We start from the raw sequence: 27073 nt of genomic DNA on the forward strand, positions 1-27073 counted from the left end.
ACTAACTAACTAACTAACTAACTAACTAACTAACTAACTAACTAACTAACTAACTACTAACTAACTAACTAACTAACTAACTAACTACTAACTAACTAACTAACTAACTAACTAACTAACTAACTAACTAACTAACTAACTAACTAACTAACTAACTAACTAACTAACTAACTAACTAACTAACTAACTAACTAACTAACTAACTAACTAACTAACTAACTAACTAACTAACTAACTAACTAACTAACTAACTAACTAACTACTAACTAACTAACTAACTACTAACTAACTAACTAACTAACTACTAACTAACTAACTAACTAACTAACTAACTAACTAACTACTAACTAACTAACTAACTAACTAACTAACTAACTAACTAACTAACTAACTAACTACTAACTAACTAACTAACTAACTAACTAACTAACTAACTAACTAACTAACTAACTAACTAACTAACTAACTAACTAACTAACTAACTAACTAACTAACTAACTAACTAACTAACTAACTAACTAACTAACTAACTAACTAAACCTAACTAACTAACTAACTAACTAACTAACTAACTAACTAACTAACTAACTAACTAACTAACTAACTACTAACTAACTAACTAACTAACTAACTAACTAACTAACTAACTAACTAACTAACTAACTAACTAACTAACTAACTAACTAACTAACTAACTAACTAACTAACTAACTAACTAACTAAACAAAACAACAGTGTTCGTGAGGAAAGGGATAATATCACTTCCAAGGTATTTATGTACATCTAATCACTATAATAGTCTGTAGGGTTTATAAACTAACATCGTAATCTAATACATGGTCAATATTAAATCGCAACAAAGAAAATCGACTCGATTTTAATCACATTACAGTATTTATTCATTTAATTTTTTATATATGTACGTACAACAACATAAAATTTATGTTGCCTTTATCTAATATATATTCAAGATTTTAAACCAAAACAAAAAAAAATGTTATTTCCCATATATGAGAATTTATTTTGAATTTCAATTATTTATGATAACAAAAAAACAATAACAAAAATGACCACGCCACAAAATCCAAAAATACTACAAACATTCAAACAATATTTGCAAAATAACGAACGCAATTTTAATAAACATTGTCATGGCAAGTAGACATAGAGTTATAGATACTGGTCATATTTTTAAGATACAAATATGTCTATAGCAGGGAGTGCGCGTGTGGTGTAGATGGTTTTTGGTCATAATCATATGTGTACCTACATATGTGGCATGTCCAACTCTTACGCAGTGAATACATGCCACATGGTCAACTAGTTTTGCCTTCACTTTATGACTTTTTCAAGACAGTTGGGAAAAAAAATCAAAAACTTTCTGAATTTTTTCTTGCTAAATGTTGGGGATTTTTTTCTTTTTTTTTCTCCTAATTTTTGTTATAGTATATTTATTTACATTTTTTATTTTTTGTTTTATACAGGCAGCTATGCATTTCTGTCTGCTTAAATTGCTCTAGTTTTGAGTTTTTTTAAAGGCGCTACCATCCAACTTATGGGTAATATAAGTTAAGTGTCGCTTTAGTAGATAAGTCTACTCTATAGTCTATAGTCTAGTCTATAGTCTAGTCTATAGTCTAGTCTATAGTCTAGTCTATAGTCTAGTCTATAGTCTAGTCTATAGTCTAGTCTATAGTCTAGTCTATAGTCTAGTCTATAGTCTAGTCTATAGTCTAGTCTATAGTCTAGTCTATAGTCTAGTCTATAGTCTAGTCTATAGTCTAGTCTATAGTCTAGTCTATAGTCTAGTCTATAGTCTAGTCTATAGTCTAGTCTATAGTCTAGTCTATAGTCTAGTCTATAGTCTAGTCTAGTCTATTCTAGTCTATAGTCTAGTCTATAACCTAGTCTATAACCTAGTCTATAACCTAGTCTATAGTCTAGTCTATAGTCTAGTCTATAGTCTAGTCTATAGTCTAGTCTATAGTCTAGTCTATAACCTAGTCTATAGTCTAGTCTATAGTCTAGTCTATAGTCTAGTCTATAGTCTAGTCTATAACCTAGTCTATAGTCTAGTCTATAGTCTAGTCTATAGTCTAGTCTATAACCTAGTCTATAGTCTAGTCTATAGTCTAGTCTATAACCTAGTCTATAGTCTAGTCTATAGTCTAGTCTATAGTCTAGTCTATAGTCTAGTCTATAGTCTAGTCTATAGTCTAGTCTATAGTCTAGTCTATAGTCTAGTCTATAGTCTAGTCTATAGTCTAGTCTATAGTCTAGTCTAGTCTATAGTCTAGTCTAGTCTATAGTCTAGTCTATAGTCTAGTCTATAGTCTAGTCTATAGTCTAGTCTATAGTCTAGTCTATAGTCTAGTCTATAGGCTAGTCTATAGTCCTAGTCTAGTAGTCTATGGTCTATAGTCTAGTCTATAGTCTAGTCATAGTCTAGTCATAAGTCTAGTCTATGTCGAGTCTATAGTCTAGGCTATAGTCTAGTCTATAGTCTAGTCTACTAGTCTAGTCTATAGTCTAGGCTATAGTCTAGTCTATAGTCTAGTCTCTATGTCTAGTCTATAGTCTAGTCTATTAGTCTAGTCTATAGTCTAGTCTATAGTCTAGATATGTCTAGTCGATGTCTAGTCTATAGTCTAGTCTTAGTCTAGTCTATCGTTAGTCTATAGTCTAGTCTTATAGTCTAGTCTATAGTCTAGTCTATAGTATAGTCTATAGTCTAGTCTATAGTCTAGTCTATAGTCTAGTCTATAGTCTAGTCTATAGTCTGTCTAGTCTAGTTCTAAGTCTAGTCTATAGTCTGTCTATAGTCTAGTCTATAGTCTAGTCTATAGTCTAGTCTATAGTCTAGTCTATAGTCTAGTCTATAGTCTAGTCTATAGTCTAGTCTATAGTCTAGTCTATAGTCTAGTCTATAGTCTAGTCTATAGTCTAGTCTATAGTCTAGTCTATAGTCTAGTCTAGTCTATTCTAGTCTATAGTCTAGTCTATAACCTAGTCTATAACCTAGTCTATAACCTAGTCTATAGTCTAGTCTATAGTCTAGTCTATAGTCTAGTCTATAGTCTAGTCTATAGTCTAGTCTATAGTCTAGTCTATAACCTAGTCTATAGTCTAGTCTATAGTCTAGTCTATAGTCTAGTCTATAGTCTAGTCTATAGTCTAGTCTATAGTCTAGTCTATAACCTAGTCTATAGTCTAGTCTATAGTCTAGTCTATAGTCTAGTCTATAGTCTAGTCTATAGTCTAGTCTATAGTCTAGTCTATAGTCTAGTCTATAGTCTAGTCTATAGTCTAGTCTATAGTCTAGTCTATAGTCTAGTCTATAGTCTAGTCTATAGTCTAGTCTATAGTCTAGTCTATAGTCTAGTCTATAGTCTAGTCTATAGTCTAGTCTATAGTCTAGTCTATAGTCTAGTCTATAGTCTAGTCTATAGTCTAGTCTATAGTCTAGTCTATAGTCTAGTCTATAGTCTAGTCTATAGTCTAGTCTATAGTCTAGTCTATAGTCTAGTCTATAGTCTAGTCTATAGTCTAGTCTATAGTCTAGTCTATAGTCTAGTCTATAGTCTAGTCTATAGTCTAGTCTAGTCTATTCTAGTCTATAGTCTAGTCTATAACCTAGTCTATAACCTAGTCTATAACCTAGTCTATAGTCTAGTCTATAGTCTAGTCTATAGTCTAGTCTATAGTCTAGTCTATAGTCTAGTCTATAACCTAGTCTATAGTCTAGTCTATAGTCTAGTCTATAGTCTAGTCTATAGTCTAGTCTATAGTCTAGTCTATAGTCTAGTCTATAGTCTAGTCTATAGTCTAGTCTATAACCTAGTCTATAGTCTAGTCTATAGTCTAGTCTATAGTCTAGTCTATAGTCTAGTCTATAGTCTAGTCTATAGTCTAGGTCTAGTCTAGTCTATAGTCTAGTCTATATAGTCTAGTCTTATAGTTCTAGTCTATAGCTATTCTATAGTATCGTCTATAGTCTTAGTCCTATAGTCTAGTTATAGTGTGTTGTCATAGTCTAAGTCTGGTTGGTGTTCTATAGTCTAGCTCATTATTTCTAGGCTATAGTCGAGTCTAAGTCTATTCTATAGTCTAGTCTTATAGTCCTAGTCTATAGTCTAGTCATAGGCTAGTCTGAGTCTAGTCTATAGTCTAGTCTTATAGTCTCAGTCTATAGTTAGTTATAGTCTAGTCTATAGTCTAGCTACAGTCTATAGTCTAGTCTATAGTCTAGTCTATAGTTAGTCTATAGTCTAGTCTATAGTCTATAGTCTGTCATATAGGTCTAGTCTATAGTCTAGTCTATATTCTTATAGTATATTCTCTAGTATATTTTTTTATAGGTCTAGTCTTAGTCTAGTCTATAGGTCTAGTCTATAGTCTAGTCTATAGTCTGGTCTATAGTCTAGTCTCTAGTGTAGTCTATAGTCTAGGCTCTAGTGTAGTCTATAGTCTAGTCTACAATTTAGTCTATAGTCTAGTCTACAATCTAGTCTATAGTCTCGCGTATGACTATATAGTGGGAAAATATAGACAAAATACCTTGCCTTTTCGGCAAGGGGTTCTCGTAAAGCAGTTCGAATTAAACCCCCCATTTTATTTAATGGCTGGTATGAACATAATACATATTTTTATTATAAAAGTCTTCGCCGAAGGGTATAAAAGATTCTGTAGAACCGCATATAGCACTTTTCATATATTTTTTATAAAATTTTGGTCAACATTTAATGCATGTTTTTATCGACATTTAAATGGACAAGCCTCAATCAATACACCAGTAGTACGATGTTCGACGTAAATATGTATTTCCATGGAGAATTGTTTGTTTCCTTTCCTTAATAGTTGTTAACAGTAGTTGACGGAGATACAATTGTTATAATACTTTTTAAAGAAAACTCAGCCCCAAGAGTATGAAATAATTAATTTTCTTTTTTTAGCAACTCATGCTTAAGCATCAATATAAAACGATGGATTTTAAAATATAGCACCCCTTAATCTATTTTGAGATCTGGGTGGTTTTAAAGTGTACTTGATTATAAACTATTCGTTATGATTTGAAACCAAATTCTTGGTTTTTGTAGTGATCAAGTATTGTATTCTTGGTTTAAACATCAAAATATATAAAATTTTCAATTATTACATGGATCTAGTGAAATTTCGGAGAGTGCTACTTAGCGCATTCATACCACTGTCATTTATTACGATTTTTTTTTTCTAAATCCTACTAAAACCTAATTGTGTCTAGTATTTGTTGAACCAATGAAACACTAAGCAGAAATGTGTGTTAAAAAGCCATTGACTTGATTCGAAATAAAATAAAACTACAGGACCGACCGACCGACCACCTTATGCACCAAACTGGCAACGAAAATCAATGCACTTTCAAAATAATCAGATCAAATAAAATAAAACGTCTAGATTGTTACTAGAATGTCACAAAAAAATAAGGAAAAACTAAAATTAAAATCAAAAATATAAAAACAAAATTGTAACACAGGGATATAAAAATGTCGGCTGGCAAGTTAATGGACAACTTCAACAAATCCGGACAATTTAATGATGACCATGCAACCAGCCCCTGTCGATAGACAGACAGTCAATGTAACAACCAGTTATAGATTTTGTTATTATTATATTACTTTTAAAATAGTTTTTTTGTTTTAATTTTCAATTACCTTAGTTGTTTTTCATTATTAATATTTGTCTTAAAATATATAATTGCGGCTTAATTTTGAAAAAAACTAACGCATTAATGATAACACGTCTTATAAGGCCAGTTTTGGCTGGTGTTTATTTGTTGACGGATGGATAAAACCAAACAACATTCCTTATGTGCCACAGTTCCAAGTTGGCTTGTTGGATTTGAATGAATGTGTACAGACCGATAGGCATTTTAAACCAGTCACAGATGAAGATGAGGAAAAAAACCTTAAAATTTTTATCAAACCTCTAATAAGTTGTTATGGTTATATAATGATTTTATTTGTTATAAATAAATATAAATCATTACGTATACTACATTAGGGTGGCTTCATTTAAAGAAGACTATATAATCCAGGTTATAGACTAGACTATAGTTTAGTTTAGACAATATACTATACTGAAGTCCAGACTATAGACTAGACTATAGCCCAGACTATAAACTAGACTATAGTCTAGATTATAGACTATAATGTAGTCCAGACTACAGTCCGGACTATAGTCTAGTCTATTGTTCGGCTTTTTAACACACATATAGTCCAGACTATAGTCCAGGATGTAGATTAGATTATACTCCAGGCAATAGACTAGACTATAGTCCAGTCTGTAGACTAGGTAATGGGATAGACTATAGAATAGGTTATAGACTAGACTCAAGTCTAGTCTAGATTATAGACTATAGTGTAGTCTAGACTATAGCCCGGACTATAGACTGCACTACAGCATTCTAAAAAGTAGGATATAGTCAAGGCTATAGACTAGACTATTGTCCAGGTTATTGACTAGACTATAGTCCAGGCTATAGACTAGACTATAGTCCAGACAATATCTATACTATAGTCCGGACTACAGGCTAGACTATCGACTAGACTATAGTCCAGAATACAGACTAAACTATGTACTAGACTATAGTCCAGAGTATAGACTAGATTATGGGCAAGACTAAAGATTAGATTATAGACTAGACTCTGGTCCAGACTAGAATGTAGTCCAGACAATAGCTAGACTATAGTCCAGACAATAGACTAAACTACACTATAGTCCAGGCTATTGAATAGTCTATAGTCCGATCTATAAACTAGACTATAATCCAAACTATAGACTAGACTATAGTCCAGACTGTAGACTAGACTATAGTCCAGACTATAGACTATAGTCCAGACTATAGACTAGACTATAGACTAGACTATAGTCCAGACTATAGACTAGACTATAGTCCAGACTACACTATAGTCCAGACTACACTATAGTCCAGACTACACTATAGTCCAGACTACACTATAGTCCAGACTACACTATATTCCAGACTATAGACTAGACTATAGTCCAGACTATAGACTAGACTATAGTCTAACTTTAGTCCAAACTATAGACTAGACTATAGTCCTGACTATAGACTAGACTATAGTCCAGACTAGACTATAGTCCAGACTAGACTATAGTCCAGACTAGACTATAGTCCAGACTAGACTATAGTCCAGACTAGACTATAGTCCAGACTAGACTATAGTCCAGACTAGACTATAGTCCAGACTATAGACTGGACTATAGTCCAGACTATAGACTAGACTATAGTCCAGACTATAGACTAGACTATAGTCCAGACTATAGACTAGACTATAGTCCAGACTATAGGCTAGACTATAGTCCTGACTATAGACTAGATTACGAACTAGACTATAGACTAGATTATATACTATAATCTAGTCCACACTATAGACTACACTTTACTCTAGTCCAGACTATAGACTACAGTCCGGACTATAGACAAGACTATATACTACACTATAGACTAGACTCTAGTCCAGACTATATTCTAGACTATAGACTTTATTATAGTTCAGACTATTGACAAGACTATGCACTAGACTACAGTCTAGACTATGCACTATACTATAGACTAGACTATATCCTCGACTATAGACTTGACTTTGGTCCAGACTATATACTAGACTATGGTCCAGGCTATAGACTAGTTCAGACTATAGTCCAGACACTAAACAAAAATTCATCTATTGTAGCATACTTAAAAGTTCGTTATTTTCCCATTAACTTTCAACAAATGTTTGGATGTTTTGATTTGGATTCCATAAGAATCAAAAACCAAACAATTTCTAAACAATTTTGTGTTCATAATTGTTGAAGGATTGATTTTTGATTTATTCCCCTCAAATTCCCTGCCACTTTACCATTATTGTTTAGCAATTTAAGACAGAATGCATAGAATGAATGTTTCTGGCCCAACAACAGCAAGGGGAGCTGTTGGGGATTCAGTTAAATGTTTGAATAAATGTCTATACATAAAACTATGGAAATATGTAAGTAAAACACATAGAAACATTTAAATCCATTTTTTTTTTTTGTATTGTTATTGAATTGCCAACAATAAAAGTAACAAAGAATCCCAAATCAACAACAGCAGCAACAGAAAAATGGTTGTTATCAAGAGGAAATTCCATTTTTTTTTTGTCATAGCAGCAGCAACAAATCTTTTTAGGCATCCAATCCAATCCATGACATTCATTCACATTTTTATTTCTTTCATTATGTTATTGTCCAGTCGAATGGATGGATGACTGAATGAATGAAAAACTTCAATAAACCTATAAATGGCCAAATGACTGTTATTGTGTTTTAGTCCAGTTTAACATTAGTTGTCCATTTAATGAGGAGGATTCGGGCGTTTTATACGATACTTCCACTTGTTTGTTTTTTTATTTATCTGTTTGCCTTGTTATAGTTGTATTTCTGGATTTTTTTTTTTTGCAACAATCATAATTTCTACCCTTGTTATGTTTATGGCCACTTTTTGCTTTTTTTCTCTTTAAATCCAATTAAAGTAATACAGGATCTTCAATTTCATTGTCATTTGAAATTTTTTCTTTAACAACAAGAAAAATAAAAACTAAAACTAGTACTAGCGGAAGTCTCAATAATGCAATGAATGACAAAACGGAAATGTAACATTCACCTGAATTTGGCATTCAGTGTCAACACATCCGTTTTGAAAATCACCGCCAGAAAGAGTATGACAACAACAATAATAAATGTCTGAAACAACAATAAAATTTAATAAATTGTTAAAACTTTGTTGCTTTTCTTTCATTAAATTATTTATTTACTTTGTTTTGTTAAATATTTGTAGAATAACAAAAAGTGTTTTATTTGATGTCTTGACTGTGCAAATTAATTTAAATGTCAAAGTACATATATTGATTACACCAAAGTCTCTATCTTTCCTTCTAATATCAAAAACAAGTATGTATGTAAGTACTTATGTACGTATAATATAGTGGACTATTTAACAGCATAAGTACATTTTTAGTAAAGTTGGTTCTATATAGAGGTTTGGTCTATTACAGACCGATGCTTACGACAAGATGTCGAAGTGCTTCACGAACACCTGACCTGTTGGTGTTATTTCACTTTGGTACTTTTTTAACCACTGGGTGAGCTGAATAGAAGACTCACGACCCCGCCTTCGTGATTCTTACACGCCGGTGGCAATTATTGTACAGGGTGACAATACAAGCACTTTGCTCAAGTACTCTAGCTTTCTAATCTCTGTGGGGTATATGTTGTCTTGGCAACAGCATCGAACATATACGGAATTATATACTTTACCGTTCATCTGTCTTTTAACCGAAATTCACTAGGGTTTAAAACACAGCAAGTTAGTTAGTTAGTTAGTTAGTTAGTTAGTTAGTTAGTTAGTTAGTTAGTTAGTTAGTTAGTTAGTTAGTTAGTTAGTTAGTTAGTTAGTTAGTTAGTAGTTAGTTAGTTAGTTAGTTAGTTAGTTAGTTAGTTAGTTAGTTAGTTAGTTAGTTAGTAGTTAGTTAGTTAGTTAGTTAGTTAGTTAGTTAGTTAGTTAGTTAGTTAGTTAGTTAGTAGTTAGTTAGTTAGTTAGTTAGTTAGTTAGTTAGTTAGTTAGTTAGTTAGTAGTTAGTTAGTTAGTTAGTTAGTTAGTTAGTTAGTTAGTTAGTTAGTTAGTTAGTTAGTTAGTTAGTTAGTTAGTTAGTTAGTTAGTTAGTTAGTTAGTTAGTTAGTTAGTTAGTTAGTTAGTTAGTTAGTTAGTTAGTTAGTTAGTTAGTTAGTTAGTTAGTTAGTTAGTTAGTTAGTTAGTTAGTTAGTTAGTTAGTTAGTTAGTTAGTTAGTTAGTTAGTTAGTTAGTTAGTTAGTTAGTTAGTTAGTTAGTTAGTAGTTAGTTAGTTAGTTAGTTAGTTAGTTAGTTAGTTAGTTAGTTAGTTAGTTAGTTAGTTAGTTAGTTAGTTAGTTAGTTAGTAGTTAGTTAGTTAGTTAGTTAGTTAGTTAGTTAGTTAGTTAGTTAGTTAGTTAGTTAGTTAGTTAGTAGTTAGTTAGTTAGTTAGTTAGTTAGTTAGTTAGTTAGTTAGTTAGTTAGTTAGTTAGTTAGTTAGTTAGTTAGTTAGTTAGTTAGTTAGTTAGTTAGTTAGTTAGTTAGTTAGTTAGTTAGTTAGTTAGTTAGTTAGTTAGTTTTTAAATACTTCCCCAACGACCCCTCCTATCACGTACATGATCTTTCCTAAACAATTCGCCTAATTTCAGCACAAAAAGCTCACCCTCTTGTCATGTGCAACTAAAAAGCTTTATTTTCCATTTTTCCTTTATAGCTATATTTGTGTACAGAAAAGAGCTTTTGACAGTTTGCCGGCTTTTTGACAACTTTTTGCATAAAAAACACGATTTGTTTATAAAGCGTATAGCAATAACAAAACGCACCAAATAAAAATAAACACGATAAAACAAAACAACAACAAAATGTAGAACTGAAGCGTCTGCGCTAAAATTGTCAGATTTTTATCGAGCAGAATGGAAAAGACAAAGGTAGAAGCAATAAAATAATTAAAACAGAAGAAGACAGTAGTAGTAAGGAGGTTGGAAAATATTGAAATTTATATTAGCAAAAGTGAATTTGTTAAAGAAAAGTATTAAATAAATTAATCAGTGAATAGAAATAACAAAAATACAAATATCTTCAAAAATTGTTCTGTCCCCGTGTTAACTGAAAAGCAATAAATTAGTTTTAAAGAAAAAATCAATTTGGCGAATTTTTGCCAAATTTTTTAAAAAGCAATTTTCCGTGAGTGCGTGTTTGTTGCAGATTTTTATACTTAGAAATTAAATAAATTCAAATTGTGTGCTATTTTGCAATAAACGTCATTGCATTTTTTATTAACTAATTACGCAAGTAACGTGTGCAAAAAAAAACAGTTCGTAGTGTCTTTTATAAACTAAAAATTGCATTTTTTCTGCGTTTGTGTAATACGTCACCATCGATTTTCGAAATCTTAACCAAAAAAAGTGTTTGCAAAGATTTTATTTCACCAATAGGATTTTACAAGTTTCCAAAGGTATTAGTCATCAATATTTGTTTCATGGTTTTATGTCATTTGTTTGTACATTTGGTTGTTCATTTAACAGGCGACGACTAGACAAGACTACACTTTTTCATTTTACGCAGTTTTTTCCTTGACACTGGGGGTTGTGTGATTAAAGGCAGTTAGTTATTGGTTTCAGTAATAATATTTATTTCGGCAATAAAAATCCCTTAGCACTTAATTTATAATATTAAAGCAACAAATTCCCGACTTGTGTGAAATCCCCGTATATTCATACCTAAGTCCCATATGATAGCTAGGGTTCTACAATTTGCTTATGCTAACAAAACTTATTAGAGGCTTGCGAGATCATATTTACGTTAAAAATTCCAGTATTTCTAGAAATTCTGGTAAAATTATATTTTGTATTAGCCGATTTTTGATTCCGAAATAACAATCATCCATAATTCAATTCTAACCAATTATACATATTTAGCATAAATTAAAATTCCTGAACTAAATTTTCTAAAAGTCCTCCTTTATTTGGACCTATCATATAAATCCTCTTACAACGAGTCAGTAAACACCATGGAACCTGGTTCAGGAAAATGGTTTCTTCCTTAACATTATTTAAAACTTGTTGAATAGATAGATAGATAGATAGATAGATAGATAGATAGATAGATAGATAGATAGATAGATAGATAGATAGATAGATAGATAGATAGATAGATAGATAGATAGATAGATAGATAGATAGATAGATAGATAGATAGATAGATAGATAGATAGATAGATAGATAGATAGATAGATAGATAGATAGATAGATAGATAGATAGATAGATAGATAGATAGATAGATAGATAGATAGATAGATAGATAGATAGATAGATAGATAGATAGATAGATAGATAGATAGATAGATAGATAGATAGATAGATAGATAGATAGATAGATAGATAGGGATAGATGGATAGATGGATAGGATAGATAGATAGATAGATAGATCAATTTATTGATAAAGATTTTTTAAGACAGGTTATGGACCAATACTTATCAGCCAAGAGAACCAAATCTCTTGGGTTCATATACAAGATTATATCGAATTTCATCACTGTACTGGTTCTTAAAAACTTCAAGTCATTCCCTGCAGAGGGTCTTCTATGGGGCTGGTATTCAATTTTCGCAGTATAGTTTTCGTGTAAAGGTTTAGTAGTATAGTTATACAAAGACGTATTGAAGTCAAATTGGTCGTAATTTTACTTATTTTTATGATTAGATTTCCAACAAAAACTTCTGGTACATTTTAGCTTAATTTCAGTATGGAAAGGTGGTTTCGATAAGAATGCTTATTCTATATGTTTCTAGGGAAAATGATGTAAAGGTGTCAAATCTTATTCAAAGTAGAAGAGGGTTATCTTGACAGATTAATAAAAGAAAATAAAACTTAATTATTATTTAAAGTTAAAAATTGTCACTTAAAACCAAAAACTGCCTTTAATTAAATATTGCTCAATGTTTATAAATCTGTTTTTTATTTTGCTAATTTTATGTTTTTGTCTTTTTTCCGACTTGTTTTGTACATATATTTTATGTATTGTTTTACTTTCAACCATTCCATCCTTCAATCACATGATTAGCCGGTCAGTTGGTCTCAGTTGGTTTGGTCATGTTATTTTCTCATGTTATGTTTATGCATTGCGTTTTTCGTTGGTATTTTTGTTTTGTTTAGTAAACAAAAAAATTAATAAATTTTCCATCAATTCCCATGACGATTGTATCATATTCTGTTTAAATGACATTTCTCTAAAGCAAGTGTATGTAAGGATTTGTTGGCCAATAGCCAATTTGATTTTGCTTAGTCATTTTCTAATGGTTTATTTACTATTGGTTATTAATTATAATACTTTAACATCTGTGATAATTTTTGAATACATTTAACAGTTTAATTTTATAATTTTTTTAGATTTACGTAAAAAAAATGCTTTTAATTAAATAGACTAGAGTTTTGAGTATATGTATATAATTAACTTATATATTTTTAGTTTGTTTATTAAGTTATTTTTGCAATAGGACAGTTTCTAAGCAGAATTTATAATTTTAATTTTTTAGTTTAGGCGAATTTTGTTTTTCGTTTAGTGTTATACTGTACATATAGAGAATTTTCTTTAAATAGAAAGACTCTTTCGTTGAAGGTGGTATTTTTGGAAAATTTTTAATAAAATATTATATTTATAGAATATTTGCATTAAATTTTTTTATTTATAACCAAAATTCTCTATAAATTTGAAAATTAATTTTCTATACATTAGTTAAGAATATTGACCAATTTTCAATTTATAAAAATTTTTCAAAAATTTTTTTATTAAAGAAAATTTTTCGATAAATTTTCTATTTAAGAAAAATTTTTCAATAAATTTTATATAATTTGAATTATTAATATTTATTTATTAATTTATTTCGTCATTTAAATTTAGTTATTTTTTGTAGGGAATTTATTAAAAAACGGTTTATTAGTTGCAAATACTTTTGCCTAGTTTTAGGCTTAAAATAATTACACTGTAAAAAATAGAATTTTTATAACTAAAGTCACTATTAAGTTATTCAAATTTTCAAATTAGTTTATAAAAAATTAGATTAATTTATAAAATTTATTAGATAATTTATTCAATAATAATTTTTTATAATATAATATTTATATGTTTTATTACATATACCCTTTTATATGTTTAAACAAAATGCTAAAACCTTATTAGTTTGCTTTATTTTTGTTTCTTTTGTTTTTCCCTCTCCCCCTTAAACTTTATTTTCAATGTAAACAACTATAAACTGAAAAAACTGCACTACACACAACATCCACAATCATTATTTAACTATTTGTGCTTTTTTTGTAATTAAACCAAAAAAAATGGCTTTACAACTTTATATTTTACGTAATGTGCCGCTGCTCTTTAATAATTGTAAAAATCTTAATAAATATTTTCCAAATTCTCCTCTAAAATCTTGCACTCAATTACTTTATGCTACAAATGTAAAAAAACACAAGCTTTTCTTTAGACCTTCAGCCAGTTTCAGTATCAGCACCATCAACGACAACAACAGCAATAAAAACAACATCATCAACAACAATAAGAACATTATCAATACTGAAATCATGTCACAAAAACGTTTTTTCCATGATGGTAATATTGTAAGTAAAGAGAAAAATTGAAATCTTATTTTTTTTTTTAATTTATTACATTTGTATATAATATGTTTTTAAACTATGAATTTCTTTTAAAATCTTAAAGTGTTAAACAATTTCAATCGTTTAGGGCCATTTTTATAATCATCCTATGAAAAATTCTTATTAAGTTTTGAAATATAATTAATCTCATATTATTTGTTTTTAGTTCAACTACTCAATGCAGGAACAATCATTTGAATACACCTCTCCCACCTCACCAAATGGCAGCAGTATGCCGGTGAAGAAATATTATCGTAAAGCTGCCCATAGGTAAGTGAAAGAGATTTAAATTTTATTATCTTAAAGTCCAAGTTTTCCCCTATAATTTCTCGCTGTGTTTAAAACATATGTTTCATACATTTTGATTGAATCATGTATGTCATCCATCCACCATATCGTCACCTAAAACGCAAACGGCCCTATCTAACATTTTAAAAATTTTACAGGAGAAGCAAAAAACTATTAAAATTGGAATGTTTGTTTCTGTCATCGCGATTTATTTGTATTAAATAAACAAATTGTTTAATAGTGAAACCTATCAGTTATTATGATAGTTGACAATGGCGTATATAAAAATGGATAAATTGGACTTTTTACCTTTAATTTTTAAATGTTTTTGTAGATAGGGCATTTTGTTTTTTGTCAATGAAATCGCTAATTTTGGTCGGAGAAGTCCAATTTTTGTGTGGACATATGTTTTGATGAAATTCATTATAATCAACATTAAAATCGATTTTGAATTTTTGGTTAGTTAGGGCCGTTTGCGTTTCAGGTGACGATATACATTTTGCTGAATTCTCATAACAAAATAAACAACAAAAGATAAGTTTTTTTTTTCTCTTTTAAATAAAAACAAGAAATGTGAACTGAAAATGAATTGTGTGCATACGTGACAACTACGTCACAAAGTAATGTACGTCATACCATTAGTTGTTTTCTTAATACAATCGATGCAATGATCACGTACACAAGCATTGCTGTCAAGTTCATACATATACAATAATATACATACATACAGTGGGGCAGAAACAAAATTTTTTTTGAAAATAAATTTGTCATTTCTAAACTGCTGGTCCGATTGGAATAATATTTGACAGGGATGTAGTCAAGCAGTAGTGTAGTTTATGTTTTGAAAATAAAGCCCACTTATACTCTAATGGCGACGCTTTTGGGGTACAAATTAGCGTACCTTTGACATGTACAATTTTCAAACCCGTGGCATTAATTCCCAACCGATTACAAACATTTTTATATATTTTTAAAAAGGCGTGAAAAGGTATGAAAATTTTCAAATAAATATAAGCCCCCATAGCTTCGCTCCTGGATAATTAGTGGTGACCATTTTTAAAACATAAACTCGTATACTCCTTGGCTATGACCTTGTCAAATCTTATATCGATCGGAACAGCCAATTCTATCAATCTTACCCACTGTTCATGTGTAGTTAAGTATGTACCACTCTTTTTTATTGATTGTTTAAAACTTTTTATCTATGTATCTACTATATTTGGGTGTTGGCCATAATTGTATTATTTAAATAATAATTTGGAATTTAATTATAAGCTTTATTTTTTCACCAGCAGTTTTACAGTTATTTAAACAATATACATTTTCTCTAATTGATTACATTAACTGATTGCCAATAAAGTAAAGTACTTAATCTTTGATTACGTCTCAGCATAGGTCTATTTTGATTACGTGTGCTTAGGCAACGACTTTCTGTTCATCCTTTTAGACTACGTTTCCTTAAAATATATATGAGTTGAATACATCTTCTGTAACACTTCGCAATATCGGGTCAGGATTTTACCTATCCTCATAAAAATTTATACTCGAAATACAATTGCAGAAGTTATCCTGCCCCTTTATAAGTTCTCCTTTAGCATTTTAATCACTCTAGATATAAGTCAGCAATAACCCGAGACTATAATAATCCGACTAATGTTGATATTAATATTGATAAATTATGATATAAACATAACTTTAATAAATAAGTTAATGGTGGTAATAAATTCCGAACTGCCTACCTTTCGAAATTCAATTTAAATTTACAAGAATTGTTTTGATTAGTTGTAACTAAGCACTCATATAACAAGAAATTAATTCAGATATAAAAAGCTGACATAATTAATTTTTATAGTTTTGTTAAACCAGGTGTTGTTTTGTCAGCAGCTTTAATTTTTGAAGAATTAGGTCGAAGATTTTCGAAGAATTTCGTAAGAATGAAGAAAATTTCATAATTTTTTAGAACTCAAACCTAACGAATTTTCAATAAACACATTTTTCGAAAATAAAACATAACTTCAATCTTGCAAATAATATCCATACATAGATACATTTTCTTGCCAAAACTTATTCCTGGTCCAAAAAAATTTTAATTTTTTATCAAAAAATCACCAAAGACTTCCTTTTGAAAAACGACTCTTAAAGTTAAATGCTCAGATTCTTTTGTGTGCAGAGCCAAGGCTAAAGCTGCCTTCAAGTCGTATAAAGTTCAGAAAGATCCAGATCAATACGCTAAATGACTTAGAAGCAAAAAAACGAGTGAAAAATTTTGTAAAATTTTATTAAAATATACACTTGTGAGTGATGGATGATGAAACTTATGTACTTTTTATGAAACATTTGTAATGTTCAAGAATTAAACTGGACAAAAAACAAACAAAATTCTTCAAGATTGTAAAGCTAAAGAAGCCATTCTTTTGTGACATAAGGCTCGATAAATACAGAAATATCTATTATGGAATGTGTAAAAAATGGGATTTACCAATCTTTAAACAGCCTAGAGTGTCTACATGTTTCTGGTCCGATTGGGCACTATGCTAAAAAGGATCTTAAGTTGTATTCAAACAATAATGAAAATTTTGTACCATGAGAGGCAAATCCACAAAACTACCTAGAATTTCAGCCTGTGGCCTGTATTAAACTCTTGTAAAAAGGAAAGGAATTAAAGATCCAAGAAAATGTGTCCCAGGACATGTTGGACTTTAAGCATCTGTGGAGCATCTCGTCCAAAAATTTAAGGGAAGCCACTACACTGAAAATAACATAGCCCAATTTATATATATAAGGTATACTTTTCTAAAGGATTGAGCCGCGCTAAATCTTCACCTAAAGCTTGATATAACAATAAATTGACAAAATTGGTATTTTTTTCGTACATTTCGCCTATATTTTAGAAAAAAATTACATACCAAATTTTTTAAAAATACTTTTTAAATTGCTAAACAATCGACTATAGTTTCTGAGATATCATCAGTTGAAGTTGACAGACGGACAGACATAGTTAAGTTGAATCAGAAAGTGATTTGGAGTCGATTGAGATGTTATGAACAATATTTACAAAGCATAAAAATCTCTGCACTATAGTAGTGTAAATAGTAGTAGTATATATCTCGAACAATAAAGAAGATATATCAGATGATAAGCTTATATTTTAAAGTTGACAGAATGGACTTTCAGATGGCTTACTTCGTTCGGGGTTTTAAAATTTTCGTATTATGCAAGAAATTTTCATTAATATTAGGTAAAAGTAGTTACTTTTTTTCGTAAAGTTAAGCATTTTTCGTAAAGTTAAGCATGGATTTTTTTAAGTGTATACAATTTTTAATGGGAGGATTTCCGAAAATGTACACAGAGGGAAAAAGAAATATACACGCCTGGTACCAAATTTACACCAAACTGTTTATAATTTTTCAATACCATCCGTTGTCAAAGTATATACATACGTACGACAACACGAAATCTAAATTTTATACACATCCGTTGTCTAAATGTAAACAAACGTGGTAAGTTCACTATTGACAAACAATCCGTTGCCTTAACATTTAGACAACGGATGTGTATACAATTTAGATTTCGACAACGAATTGTTACAATGTTGACAACGTTGCGTTACTTTGACAACGGTTTTTAATGAAAAATTATAAACTCTTTGGTGTCAATTTGGTACCAGGCGTGTATATTTCTTTTTCCCTCTGTGTATAAATACCGATTAATATGCCAATATTAAAATGTTTAATGAATTAGTACAATATTTAAATGAATTTACCAATTTTTGTGAATTTTAGTTTAAGTTTTTTTTTCTAAAACAGTCCCGAAAAATATTTAATTTTCATAAAAGCCTTGCATTGCCTATAATTAATTGCTCTTTAAAAAAATTGCATATTTACACTTTTAAAATCATTATTTCTTGTCATCGCTGCATTAAATATTAATGTTCTGTTTTTATATTTATTTCCTAATTTATGTCAAATATACAGATTGTATATTATTATTATCAATTATTATCAAGTTCATCGATCCGCTGTTTGCCACTTTCTGGGAGGTATTTTTGTCTGATTAAATATACATTATATATTATATTCTTTATAATCTTTTTGTAAACAACTGCCTTGAGAGAGAAAAAAAATGTTATAGAATCACGACGAATTTTAATGAAACTAATTGTGTTTAATGTTTGAAGTTTCACAAAGTGATTTCTGTGATAAATTATGAAAAAACGCACTAGTCACGTGACTAGTGATAAAGGGAACAATTCAACATTTTTTATGAATTCTTTTAAAAATTATTAATTACACAATATCGAATAAATAAGATAATAGGAATGTTTCAGTCATGTTACAGAAAATATTAAACTATTCAGCTTTTCATTACTGATATAGAAAGGATTAATACCTTTTATGAAGAGTACCATGGAACCTCCAAACATTCAATAATTCTTCGTAGTTCGAACTGTTACAAACCTTGCGATCTGATACCATTATCGTGATTTCGTACAATATGATCTTATAAAACACAAATCTTGCGTCAATTTCTTTGTCTTATCAGCAGCGTATTTATTATTTTTATTACATTTTTAAAAAAAATGTGTTGTTTGTTATAAATTATTAATTTTATGAAAAATAAAACACATTTTTTACGGTTGAATAAAATCAACTTGTTTTATATTTTTTCTTAATTGCAATTTTCAATTGATTGTTGTTATAGTCTAATCTTAATATTTTTAGTAAATTAAATAAAAAAAAAACTATTTTATTAATAGACATTTTTGAGACTAAACTATATGTACCTAAGCAAGATAACGGGGGCTCACGTGTAAACAAAATGACTTTGCACACTATTAACTAATGATTTATAATAATAATTTAATTTCATTAGAGATTTTATTGGAAATTTTTCTAGAGATTTGATTCTATTCCCCAAAAATTTAAATTTCAAAAAAAATTCAAAATTTCATAACATTATGAAATTTCTTACTAACTTCACTTTCCTTCAATGCAAATTTATTTAAAAAAATACTAAATTTATAAAAGTCAACAACAATTTTCCCAAATAAAACTCTCTTTATCAGTTAAAAACCATATGTGTTTTCTACAACCCAAATGTTTGTTTAAATAAAACTTTTAATACCAGTTACTTGAAAAGTAATCAATAACCCCTCCTTATTACCATTCTATGATACATTTCATACTCCTACCTACCACCAGTTCACTAAACAAAAGAGACAACAAGTTATTGTCGACAAGTATTGAAATTTCTTTACGTTTTTCTTTTATTGAAAAAAAGAAATGATAAAATGCTATTTGATATCAATCAAAAATTTATAATAAAAACATTATTTTCTATTGATATTGTACTCATAATAATACTAAATAAAAATTTATTAAATTTTCTAATAATAATGGAATATTTATACATATTTTTTTTCTCTATATTTATTTATACCCATATCAGTTAGCGAGCTTATTTTAAATAAATATTTAGCAAAAGAATTAACACTTTCTTTTGCATGGCAGCTTGACAAGCCAATACAATAGATTTTTTTTTTTTGGATAGATAGATAATTTTATTTTTAGGGGGCAATTATTTTGGGTCTGATAATAACACAGGCCAACACATTTCCAGAGACTAAAGTATACTTTTCTAAGCGATTGATCTGAGCTGCGCGGAGACATCTTTATTTATAGAATTTGTTAAGTCGTGTCAAAATCTTTTCATCTACATTCTTTTTTGATATATTTTAAGCTAAATCTTGAATTTTTTACTATATTTCTCTTTTTAATTTATGACAAATCAATTTCTCAAAAATATTGCCAAAAAATACTTTTTGAATTGCTAAAACAAAATATCTTCTAATATCTGAGATATCGACAATTGACTTTTTTTGTCGTAAAATAAAGAAAATAAAAGTTGTTGTGGTGGAAAACTTTATGTGATATGAGAGAAATTCTAAGACAAGTTTCAGTGTTGCTCAAACCCTTAAAAAAGCTTACTTTGGTCTTTGAGTTTCGTCTTTTTTTAAATTTGTTGGCGTGTGTAATTTAGAAGCTTAAAATGAGTACGATGGTAGAGTGGTTGCGATTTTGATTTTGTGTTTTAGTGACCTAGGCCTAGGTTTTGAAAGAACTTCTCACATTAAAGTCTTTCAGAACCTATCTATCTATCTATCTATCTATCTATCTATCTATCTATCTTCTATCTATCTATCTATCTATCTATCTATCTATCTATCTATCTATCTATCTATCTATCTATCTATCTATCTATCTATCTATCTATCTATCTATCTATCTATCTATCTATCTATCTATCTATCTATCTATCTATCTATCTATCTATCTATCTATCTATCTATCTATCTATCTATCTATCTATCTATCTATCTATCTATCTATCTATCTATCTATCTATCTATCTATCTATCTATCTATCTATCTATCTATCTATCTATCTATCTATCTATCTATCTATCTATCTATCTATCTATCTATCTATCTATCTATCTATCTATCTATCTATCTATCTATCTATCTATCTATCTATCTATCTATCTATCTATCTATCTATCTATCTATCTATCTATCTATCTATCTATCTATCTATCTATCTATCTATCTATCTATCTATCTATCTATCTATCTATCTATCTATCTATCTATCTATCTATCTATCTATCTATCTATCTATCTATCTATCTATCTATCTATCTATCTATCTATCTATCTATCTATCTATCTATCTATCTATCTATCTATCTATCTATCTATCTATCTATCTATCTATCTATCTATCTATCTATCTATCTATCTATCTATCTATCTATCTATCTATCTATCTATCTATCTATCTATCTATCTATCTATCTATCTATCTATCTATCTATCTATCTATCTATCTATCTATCTATCTATCTATCTATCTATCTATCTATCTATCTATCATCTATCTATCTATCTATCTATCTATCTATCTATCTATCTATCTATCTATCTATCTATCTATCTATCTATCTATCTATCTATCTATCTATCTATCTATCTATCTATCTATCTATCTATCTATCTATCTATCTATCTATCTATCTATCTATCTATCTATCTATCTATCTATCTATCTATCTATCTATCTATCTATCTATCTATCTATCTATCTATCTATCTATCTATCTATCTATCTATCTATCTATCTATCTATCTATCTATCTATCTATCTATCTATCTATCTATCTATCTATCTATCTATCTATCTATCTATCTATCTATCTATCTATCTATCTATCTATCTATCTATCTATCTATATCTATCTATCTATCTATCTATCTATCTATCTATCTATCTATCTATCTATCTATCTATCTATCTATCTATCTATCTATCTATCTATCTATCTATCTATCTATCTATCTATCTATCTATCTATCTATCTATCTATCTATCTATCTATCTATCTATCTATCTATCGATCTATCTATCTATCTATCTATCTATCTACTATCTATCTATCTATCTATCTATCTATCTATCTATCTATCTATCTATCTATCCATCCATCCATCCATCCATCTATCTATCTATCTATCTATCTATCTATCTATCTATCTATCTATCTATCTATCTATCTATCTATCTATCTATCTATATATCTATCTATCTATCTATCTATCTATCTATCTATCTATCTATCTATCTATCTATCTATCTATCTATCTATCTATCTATCTCTCTATCTGTATATCTACATATCTACAGTTTCGATACATATAGTTCAGTTTCCCATTAAAATATCCAAATGGCTTTCATATAGTAAAGGAGCAATGGAAAATTTTTCTTACGAACAACACAAAATAATCAAAAAATAACAACTACTGTCGTGGCTACTACAAATATTTTCATGATTTCTGGTTTGTTTGGCCCACATTAATGGAAAGCAAAATCAAAATAAAAGAATAACAATAACAATAAAATTAAAAAAAAACATGAACCCACATAAACATAAAAATTCATATCTGAAATAGGAAATAAAACAAATACTACAAAAAAAAAAACAATGAAAAAAAATAAATTATAATTTATTTTCATACAAGATACAACTGGCAACAACAAAAATGGAACCAACTATTGGATGTGAGCTTAACACTGAGCGAGTGAGTGAGTAATTGCAAGAGTAAAGTGAGTGTAGAAGAAAATCACCCTACAATCCCCTTTATAATTGTTGAAAAAAGAGTGAGTATTTGTTGTAAACAAAAGTACTCGTTTACTCTTCTTATTATTGTTTTTTCTTTATATTTTATGCCAAAAATGTACTAAAAGTTTGTATCTTGTTTTATATGAATTTTCATAGTGTTGTTTTTGTTTAAACTTTTTTATATTGTTGTTGGTTAAGCAAGAGCATTCCAACACACCAACTCACTCACTTGGTTGCTCACGATCAGTTGTACCCAGTACGTTGACCGGTATTGATCATAAACTAGACAAAAGATTTTTTTTATATATACACAAATTTGTTGTAATATTATTTTAATTATAAGTGTATGTGTAACAAAACAAACAAACAATTTTAAGTGAAAAATTATAAAAAATTTATTTTTGCAACAAAAAAAAAAATTTATTGGGAATTTAGTCATTAAAAAAAAAAAAAATAAAAAATTTTTTCTATTTTTAACATTCGGTTTTATGAATTTTTTATTATTCCAACAACAAGGTTGGTTAGTGGGCTGTTGTTTACACTTACTTTGGAATAAGTGTTGTTGTTGTTATTGTTTTTATTGCTGTAGTTGTTTTTGGATTACTGAATGTTAATACTTGCCGTTTGTAATTAAAATTTACTTTGAAACATAAATATTTATTCTAAACCTCATCGAACTAATGTTTAATTAAACAAATTTTGGTGCTTAATACAATATTTATATCTCAAAATCTAAAAAAAAAATGTGTATCCGAAAATATGAGTTTATGCTGCTGCAATTAGTTTAAAAAGTTGTGTGGTTGGCTATATATATTTAAATTAGATTTTTGTTTTTTTATATAAAAACCAGTGTTTTATGGACTTGTATGGAACTTGACAACAAAAATTAAATAATTACTATTTAAATAATGGAATATGTTGGCGAAAGTAAATAAATTAACTAAATTTTAACATATTAAAGAGCTTAAACGTAATTAAAGTTTGCATTTAACAATGGTTTATAGAACAAATACTGTAGTGCAAATAACAATAAAATATAATCGATAATGATGTCGGCAAATTTTCCTCGAAAAAATCTTAATCGAATTCGAAAACAAATTGGAAAATTTTTTATAAAATCATCAAACGACTGATTGGTTAAACAAAGGAAATACCTCAACTGTATATAACAAAAATTGAAAAACGCCTTTTATGTTTTTAATTAGAAACGACAAAGTAAAGTTCCTTTTAAAATTTTAAGTTTACTATCTTATCTAAAAACAAAAAGAAAATTATTTAATCATAGTAACTGTATAAACTTTTATCGGACTACATACGAGAGTCGCTGGTGAATTAAAGTATAACTAAACTTCTATACAATCGCCCATATCTAGGTCTATACAATCGCTCAAATCTAGGTCTATGGTCCAGAGTATAATGAGGTCTATAGTCCAGACTATAAAATGATCTATAGTTCAGACTTCAGAGTGTCCTATAGTCCAGAAGATAGAATGTTTTATAATTCAGGCATTAGAGTCTTACTAATGAGAACTATAGTCCTGACTATTGAGTGATCTATAATTCAGACTATAGAGTAACCTATAGTCCAGGCTATAGAGTGATATATAGTCTAGGCTATAGAGTGATCTATAGTCCAGACTTCAGAGTGATACTATAGAGAGATCTATAGTCCAGGCTATAGAGTGATCTATAGTCCAGGCTATAGAGTGATTTGTAGTCCAAACTTCAGAGTGATCTATAGTTCAGACTTTAGAGTGAACTATGGTTCAGACTATAAATTGATCTATAGTTCAGGCTATAGATTAATCTATAGTCCAAGCTTTAGAGTGATCTATAGTCAAGACTTCAGAGTGACCTATAGTTCAGACTTAAGAGTGACCTATGGTCCAGACTATAGAGTGATCTATATTCCAAGCTATAGAGTGATCTATAGTCCAGACTATAGAGTGATATATGGTCCAGGCTATAGAGTGATCTATAGTCCAGGCTATAGAGTGATCTATAGTTCAGACTTCAGAGTGATCTATAGTTCAGACTTTAGAGTGACCTATGGTCCAGACTATAGAGTGATCTTTAATTCAGGCTATAGATTTATCTATAGTCGAAGCTTTAGAGTGATCTATAGTCAGGACTTCAGAGTGACCTATATAATCTAGAAGTTGAAATACTCTATAATTCAGCAATAGAATCTTATTAGAGTGATGCAGATAATAGAACGGTTTCTATTCGAGACTATAGACTCTATAGTATAGATTAATCTATAATCCAGACTATGGAGTGATATATAGTCCAGACTATAGAAGGGAGTTGTAGCTCACTCCATAGTCCAGAATATAGAATACTCCATAATCCAGGCAATAGAGTCCAGACTATAGAGCGATCATAGATCATAATTAGTGATCTGTAGTTCAAAGAGTGACATATGGAGTAATCTACATTCCAGTCTTTAGAGTAATCTATAGACCGCACTATACAGTGGTATGTAGTCAAAACTTTAGAATGATCTATAGTTCACACTATAGATTGATCTATACATCATACTATAGAGATCACTGTATAGTCCCCACATTAGACTATAGAATGGTTTTATAGTACAAACAATTGAGTGATCTATAGACAAGATCATAAAATAGAATGATCTAAAGTTCAGACTATAAATTTAGTTTAGACAATAGAGTGGACTACAGAGTGATCTACAGTACTGATTAATTCGAAGAATTTACATTATTCTATTCCAAAAATTGTCAATCATTTCGTATGTATAAAATCTTTTATACTTATAAAGTATAAAAACTTTCCACTGATAAAAACTAAAGTATGTATTTTATCAAACAAGAAAATAATATCTACAATTTACTAAATTAGATAAACACTTAACTTGATAAATATTTTACAAAAATAAAATAATATTTTATTTCAAATAAATTTTAATATATATTTGCACTAGACTGTTATGAATACAAATACAACAAGTATTTTGTATTTATTTAAATAATGACATCATATTTTTGTTAAAAAGAATTCTGTACGTCAAAGATGTCTAAGATTTTAAGAGTATTATTTCAAATTATCTTGCTTGAATAAATCACTTTTACTTTTCAACAATATTAAATAAAACGATAATTATAATTTAACTTAAATGCAGCTGAAAGAGTAACATTTTAAAATAGAACTTTAAGAGATATGTAGATATGCATATTTAAACAAAAATAGCAGCAGCTGTTAATAAAGTAAATTTTTTGCAAAATAAAAATATTCCTTAATACTTTTGATTACCTAAAATGACATTATAATGTGATAAAGTAGTAGAATATGTATTAAAAAAACGCATTTGCTATTCTTTTTTTTTTTCTTAAGTCAATCTTAAAATTTTTAAAGATAAACAAGGAAGAAGATGAAAAAACTTAGCAAAGCAAACTTCTTAAAGAAAAGAAAAATAAACTCATAAATAACATTTGAAATGCAAATTTTGCTTTATAATAATGTGTCTGTCTGTCTATACACACTTACTTTATTATATTTAACACACTTTGTATGTCATTGAGTTAATGTTAGCGAGTACGTGGTTTGTTTTATAATTTTTGGCTGAGTTCTTAATACATACTGAAATAATTGACAGTGAATTTATGGGGTGGAATGTTTTAAAAAGTTAGACATTTATTAAATTTGTATTATGCTATTTCCTATACAAATTTGCATAAATTAAACACAAATTGTATTCACTTTAAGTTTTTTTAGAAATGGAAAAATTTAAAAAAAAAAAAAATATAGAGATAGAATATAGAGTGATCTAAAGTCCTGACTATGTGATCTGTAGTCCAGATTATAGAGTAATCTATAGTTCAGACTTTAGAGTGATCTATAGTTCAGACTATAGAGTGATCTATAGTTTACACAATAGAGTCCAGACTATAGAGTGATCTATAATCCAGACTATAAAGTAATCTATAGTCCAGACTATAGCGTGATCTATTGTCCACTATAGGGTGATCTATAGTCCAGTCTATAGAGTGATATATAGTCAAGTATAGTCTAGACTATCGAGTTCAGACTATAGAGTGATCTATAGTTCAGACTATAGAGTGATCAATAGTCCAGACTAGAGTGATCTAGAGTCCAGACTATAGAGTGATCTATAGTAAATATTATAGCGTGATCTATAGTCCAGACTATAGAGTGATCTGTAGTCCACACTACGGAGTGATCTGTTGTCCACACTACGGAGTGATCTGTAGTCCAGACTATGGAAAGATCTACAGTCCTGACTATAGAGTGATCTATAGTTTAGACTATAGAGTGATCTACAGTCCAGACTTTAGAATGATCTA

At 29.0% G+C, this 27073-nt stretch overlaps 1 protein-coding gene across 10 annotated transcripts in view; it reads left to right on the plus strand.

Moving 5' to 3' along the window:
* Nucleotides 1-10532: 10532 nt before the first annotated feature.
* Nucleotides 10533-27073, plus strand: part of LOC119604981 (cytosolic purine 5'-nucleotidase) — a 76612-nt gene continuing 60071 nt past the window's right edge. For 2 of the 10 annotated variants that reach the window (XM_037957909.1, XM_037957915.1), the window contains exon 1: nt 22996-23089. Coding sequence is in view for 6 of the 10 variants with exons in the window: in XM_037957908.1 (XP_037813836.1) it covers nt 13961-14242; nt 14445-14548 (386 nt within the window). In the remaining 4 variants the exon portion in view is untranslated. Of the gene's footprint in view, nt 11085-13808; nt 14243-14444; nt 14549-22990; nt 23262-27073 lie in introns of those variants that run through there. The other 8 variants (XM_037957912.1, XM_037957908.1, XM_037957913.1 and 5 more) reach the window with 8 other exon arrangements.

The sequence above is a fragment of the Lucilia sericata genome, unplaced genomic scaffold, assembly GCF_015586225.1.
Source record: "Lucilia sericata isolate MDLA Ls3-8-SP2 unplaced genomic scaffold, ASM1558622v1 Contig000448F_arrow, whole genome shotgun sequence".
In the NCBI taxonomy this organism is placed as follows: domain Eukaryota; kingdom Metazoa; phylum Arthropoda; class Insecta; order Diptera; family Calliphoridae; genus Lucilia; species Lucilia sericata.